Genomic DNA, 6,819 nt, shown 5'->3' on the forward strand with positions numbered 1-6,819 from the left:
ATCTTGCTCTAATCTATGGGAGGTTAGTTGGCAAACCCTACCTACAGGACCATCATGTTATCCAAGGTTGGTGGAATGACCCCTTTGTGCTTGCTAGCAACTAGGACTACCTACATAATCCTACGTCCTCTCGAAGGATGGATCCGTTGTGTAGGGTAGTCCAACTAACTTGTCAGTCACACAACCCTAACAAATTTAGGCTTGACTTAACGGTATTGGTACTAGTATGGAGGAAAGTGGAAGTCTATTTGATACCATACCTACTGCTATAAGCTTGGATACTACCTTAGTCTATCTAGTTTGTTGTGGCAGTACTCTTAGGTTACTAAGGCGGGTTGGTGGCTTTGACATGGACTCTCCTCTCTATGATGATCTGTTCTGGCTCCTTGACCCTTACTTGGTTGAGTGAGTGTAGACCCATTGATCGCCACTCATGATTATAAGGTGCTCAGTCTGTTAGAGTCATTCGATCTCTACGAATCGTCTAGCCAATCTGTTTCTAATACCCTAAGCTTATCTCTTAATAACTAAATTATTTCTATTAGTGAGAATACACATTCATGCTCCTGAAGCTAATGTACAATAAGACATGCAATTCAACCACACTTACCAGGGTTATAACATCCATCAAATAACCTGAGCACATATCACAAGTTTTCATCATCTGTCTGCATATTTATGAACATATTAGTAATAAACCATCATGGACTTACGTGTTCGAAAACTTAAATTCCATCTAAAAATACAGTTATGGACTTACCCATTCTAAAATATCTTTAAAATGACGTAATAATAAACTAAATTAAACAAATAAACATTTAAATTAAAGACATCTCATTCTAACTCAAATCTAAGAAAAATAAATGTGACTACCCTACGTATGTGACATGGTCTCGAGTTGCGATTTCGTCATGAACCATATAGGAATTCCTCGCCATTACTTGAGATAAGAGTAGCATATGGCTTGAGTATTTTAAAACATACTTCGTAAGTGACCCCACTATTAAGGTCAAATGCAAACACATACAATCTCATCAATGAGACCTATCATAATTGTCTATTTTCTTACGACGGCTATCCGACCAGGCAATTGGGATGTGTACTTAATTTTCCTACACACAGTCTACACGTGCGAATACGAACCCACCAATCGGTTCGCACACCTCCTCGGCACCCTTTCTAGTCGAGCAAGCATTCTCCAGGAGTTGTTGCTGCGTAGCACCTGTTAGGAATAGCAACCACCACAGCAACATTATGATAAACATAATGAACGTTCCCCAGACTAGTAGTGTACGCGTCTGTACTATCGTCAAGGAATAGGGGTATCCCCTAATGGATGAACACACAATAATGCATGAGGTCCCAACATTTTTCTATTTTAATTATCATTAATACAACCCTGATAGCATCTCGTACTTATCATATCATTTCTCATATCATTTATCATAATTCTCATGTGTATGCCGGAGTTGTATTTTATACTAGTTCATCGTTTTGCATGTCAATCATAACATATCATTCATGTCACATATCAATCATATCATAACGTTTTTATGCTTTCAGACATAACAATCCATATCGTGCACATATTATATCATATTGTGTATCATAACAATCACATAACATCCCTAACATATCGGTTCACATTATATCATATCATAACCGTGTCAATAATTACATATACCGTACCATAACCTATATCATTTAAATCTCATCATTTTACTATGCATATATATTCGACAAATGGGTTAAGACTTCTAATAATAAAAGATATTTATGCATTGTTATTATTTATTCCAAGTTAAAACTTCTAATAGTAATAAAAGGGTTTAAAATGGAGAGATACCATTGCATAAAAATCTCCATTTATTTATAGCAGGTGCCATGAACAAAATTTAAGAGGATGATCTTGCAATTGGAACAGAATCTCTTCTGGTGCTGTCAAATGGGACAAAACCATTAAAACATACCATATTCATTTTGATAATATCCCTTATTGATTCAATGTTTTTAGAACAGTATGAGTTGTTAAATAATTTACATTCCTGCCATAATTATCTTAATAATTTCTTCAACAAACCATGAATTTCCACTATTCCCAACTCTATAAAGAGAAATGGAAGATGAAGCCCAAATGAAACACTGATCACCAAGGAATCATTATTCTTAAAGAGGAAAAGAAATGGAGGCCTTCAATCTTCCTCCTTTACTTCTGTCCTTTCTTTTTGTTCTTTTGCAAACATCCACCATTGCAGCCAAGAAGGTTAGTCATTCATCACTTATAAATCCTTTTTAATGTTTATACCAAATGCGTTTTAGACACTCAAGTTTTTTTCGAAGTTTTTTTCTTAATTGTGTGCAGTCTTATATTGTTTACTTGGGATCACATTCACATGGGTTGAATCCTTCCGCAATTGATCTTCAACGTGCAACACAAACCCACTACAATCTACTTGGATCCATGTTAGGAAGGTGAATCTTTTAGTTTCAAATCAGGTAGTGCAGATTTGTTGAACTCTCACTCCTAATTTACTATCGTATGTTTCTGTTTCCAAGTATAGCAACGAAGCAGCTAAGGAAGCAATCTTTTACTCATACAATAGACATATCAATGCCTTTGCAGCTGTTCTTGATCAGAAAGTTGCAGAAGATATAGCAAGTAAAATGATTCTATCTGTTTTGATAATGATTTTCTTCCTAGTAAAATTATATTTGTTTATTCCTAATTTATTGGGTTTGATAGTTTTATGGAAACATTACAAGACTCATAAAAAAAAGTTCCGAAAACCCTTTTTAGTTTCCAAAATTTTGTAGGTGGGAAGTATTCACAAGCTTAATTTCAAAAGTCAAATAGTAATCAAGGCGATTCTCGTTTCTTTAATTTAATAATGATGATGTTTTTATCCTTTTTCTTTTTTAGAGCATCATGATGTGGTATCAGTACATGAGAACAAAAAACTAAAACTGCACACTACACGATCATGGAACTTTCTTGGAGTTGAGAATGATGGTGGAATTCCTTTAGACTCACTTTGGAATCTTTCAAGATTTGGTGAATCTACAATCATTGGCAACATTGACTCTGGTTGGTCTTACTCATGTTTGAATTGTTTTTTTTTTTTTTTTGAGCTTTTGTAATAATTTTTATATGAAATTGAAATTCATACAGGTGTTTGGCCTGAATCAAAGAGTTTTAGTGACGAAGGATATGGACCTATCCCAACAAGATGGAAGGGAAGTTGTGAAGGTGGCACCCACTTTAGTTGCAATAGGTCCCTAACATTAAATCTCTTATTGTTACTTCATCTCTAATTAATTCTTTTAGAAATATGCACACTTTCAATTGTCTAATATGTTAGGCACAAATTAGACCCTTTCATTAGCACAATAGATAAATAATTGACAATAGTTGTTCAAAGTGAATATTAATCTAAAATTTGTTAGATCTCTATCGAAACATTATTAATGATACTAAAAAGAAATTTATAAATTTTTAGAGCAAAATTAAGTCAAAGTCATTTTCTTGGTTAAATTATAAGTATAGTTCATAAACTATCAAATTTATGTTTAACATATCTTTAAATTTTAAAAATTATATAATAAGGATTTGAACTTAACTCCTTTTGAATTTTCTTTTTTATATACAAATGATAATAGATTTTTCTTTGTCGCGTTTGTATTCTAGCTAATCATTGTATCAAATGCTTGTATACAATTTTAAATGTAGGAAGCTGATTGGAGTACGATATTTCAACAAAGGTTTTGCATCCGACGTGGGACCTCTCAACTCAAGCTATGAAACAGCAAGGGACGTTGATGGGCATGGAACACACACCTTATCCACGGCTGGAGGCAATTTCGTTAAAGGAGTAAGCATTTTAGGGAATAGTTATGGCACTGCAAAAGGGGGTTCCCCTAAAGCCCTTGTTGCTGCCTATAAAGTATGTTGGTCTACAGATAGAGGTGATGGGTGTTTTATGGCCGATATTCTAGCTAGCTTTGAAGCTGCCATTAGTGATGGAGTTGATGTTCTATCGGTTTCACTCGGTGGAGGTATTCAAGAATTTTCCGACGATCTTATAGCTATAGGGTCCTTCCATGCAGTGAAGAACGGCATCACTGTTGTTTGTTCAGCTGGAAATTCAGGACCAAGTGAAGATACTGTCTTAAATGTCGCACCATGGATGATAACTGTGGGAGCTAGCACAGTTGACAGGCTTTTTACAAGTTACGTGGTGTTGGGAGACAAGAGGCAATTCAAGGTACTCTTTCTAACACTGGTTAGTAGTATATAGTATTGTCCTTATACATATTTAGGTAAGTATGGAACCAGTTTTAAATATAGTAAATTGCATTAGGCATGTGAAATTGTATGTATACGTGTCTATATTTGTATCCATTGAGTTTATGGCTCTCTACTATGTTTATGTTCTCTTCAATGATGTTTCATTATCAATACCAGGGTGAAAGTCTTTCTAGTAAATTATTGCCACCTAAGAAGTTCTATCCGTTGATCCGTGCTTTAGATGCAAAATCCAACAACACCTCTAATCACGAAGCGTGAGTATTTTTTTCTCTAAACTATACAAAATATCCCTAAATTTTAGATACATTTCAATCATGTCTTAAACTTGAATTTTAAATTAGATCCAAAAATTTTCCAACAATAAAAATTAATCATTTTTTTTATATAGTGAGTTATGATCATAATTTTTTCTAATTTGTAGAATATTTGCATCTTTCACAATTTTTGAAAGTTTTAAAATAAAATTTTTCAAAATCGTTTAAGAGTATTTTATATAATTTAATCCCGATAGTTTTACAATAATAATTAGAATAAATTGATTATAGCACATGATACTAAGCAAAATTTATTGTGATCTTGTAGCATACTATGTCGTCAAGGGTCTCTTAATCCTGAAAAGGTAAGAGGAAAAATTGTAGTTTGCCTTAGAGGGGAAAATTCAAGAGGGGAGAAAGGTTACGTGGTTGCTCAAGCAGGTGGTGTTGGGATGATTCTCGCTAATGACAAAGAAAGTGGGGATGAACTTTCGGCTAGTCCTCACTTTCTTCCTGCTTCACATATAAGCTATACCGATGGTGAATCAGTCTACCAATATATCCAATCTACTAAGTAATTACGCCATCTTATTCCATCAACTTCCATATTTATTCACGAAGTATTTTGAACTTTTTGATCTAATAAACATAAAATTAGAAGCATAGGAATCTATTAAATGTATTTTTTAAGTTAAAAAATTTATCAAACTCAAAATTTGTTACTTATATTTGATGTTTGTGGTTGAAACAGCACTCCAATAGCTTACATGACTTCCGTGACTGAGTTGGGAATCAAACCAGCACCAATTATGGCTTCATTCTCTTCGAGAGGTCCCAACATAGTTGAGCCCTCAATACTCAAGGTTGGTTAAAAACGATGTGTTGAGTACTTGTATAGTATAAAGTTCAATGTGTCATCCCCTAACAATCACAAAATTTTAAATAATGCATTTTTTTAAAAAATTCAGCCTGATATAACAGCACCAGGGGTGAATATAATAGCGGCTTTCTCTGAAGCAACATCCATATCTGGTTTACCTTATGATAAGCGTCAAGCTCAATTTATTACATTATCTGGCACTTCCATGTCATGCCCCCATATTTCTGGCATTGTCGGCCTTCTCAAAACGCTTTATCCAAAATGGAGTCCAGCAGCTATCAGATCTGCAATCATGACGACAGGTTCATTATTCAAAATTCTTCTATCATTTTAAAAGTTAAGGGACTAATTAAACTAATAGTTTATATATAGTAAGAGATGTTATTTATGGTATTTGCATTATTTTGCATTAAGAAACTTTTGATTTAAATCTTGCTGACTAACGGTTTTGTTTGGTAGCCGAAACCGAAGCCAATGACTTAAATCCAATACTAACCTCAGAAAAGGAGAAAGCAAACCCATTGGCATATGGTGCAGGTCATGTCCAACCAAACAAAGCATCAAATCCTGGCCTTGTTTACGACCTCACCACCCAAGACTACTTGAACTTCCTATGTGCCCGTGGCTACAATAAAACACTATTGAAACTATTCACTAATGATACTTCATTTGTTTGTTCAAAGTCATTCAAAGTAACAGATTTAAACTACCCATCAATCTCAATGAATAATCTGAAATCAGAGGCAGTAGAGATCAAAAGAAGAGTAAAAAATGTGGGAAGTCCAGGCATGTATGTTGCTCAAGTCGAGGCACCACCAGGAGTTTCTGTTTCGGTAGACCCGAGTACTTTGAAGTTCACTAAAACTGATGAAGAGAAGGATTTCAAAGTTGTGCTAAGGAGGGTGCCAAATAATCAAACTGAACAGAATGTGTTCGGAAAACTTGTATGGTCTGATGGAAAACATCGTGTTAGTAGCCCGATTTTTGTGATATTAGGGATTTAGTAAAACAAGCACATGAGTTGGATTGAGTTTAGCTCAATCTTTTGAAAATTTATTTTCTGGTTAACAGTTCTTATGTCGCATAATAATGAATTTTTAGTTGTTTTTTTTTAGCTTAATTTATTTAAGTTTTTTTTAGTTTAATTTATTTAAGTTGTTTTTTATTTAAGTTTTCGTCATGTTGTAAGCTACTCCTCTTTTTCAACCCTATTATTATTGAATTTTTGTTTTTTAAGGTCGGCCTCTAGGCCTCTTTGGTTAAGACAGTAAGTTTTATGAAACACCTTGACTCGTAGATGGCTATTTCTGACTAAGGTGACCTCTAATTTCTTCTTAGCTATGTTCTTTCGTTCCTTACTCTCACGACTCCCCGATTTC

The 6,819-nt window shown here is 34.2% G+C and overlaps 1 protein-coding gene across 1 annotated transcript; it reads left to right on the top strand.

The window, feature by feature from the left end:
* Positions 1-2,157: 2,157 nt before the first annotated feature.
* Positions 2,158-6,459, top strand: LOC111500242 (subtilisin-like protease SBT5.3). The gene is made up of 11 exons (XM_023151943.1): positions 2,158-2,263; positions 2,363-2,472; positions 2,562-2,659; positions 2,921-3,085; positions 3,170-3,272; positions 3,728-4,262; positions 4,463-4,560; positions 4,889-5,134; positions 5,312-5,423; positions 5,529-5,742; positions 5,900-6,459. The coding sequence occupies exons 1-11, from the start codon at positions 2,183-2,185 to the stop codon at positions 6,442-6,444; spliced, it is 2,307 nt and encodes a 768-aa protein (XP_023007711.1). The 5' UTR covers positions 2,158-2,182; the 3' UTR covers positions 6,445-6,459.
* Positions 6,460-6,819: the final 360 nt, after the last annotated feature.

Source organism: Cucurbita maxima, unplaced genomic scaffold, assembly GCF_002738345.1.
Source record: "Cucurbita maxima cultivar Rimu unplaced genomic scaffold, Cmax_1.0 Cma_Scf00028, whole genome shotgun sequence".
Taxonomy (NCBI): Eukaryota; Viridiplantae; Streptophyta; class Magnoliopsida; order Cucurbitales; family Cucurbitaceae; genus Cucurbita; species Cucurbita maxima.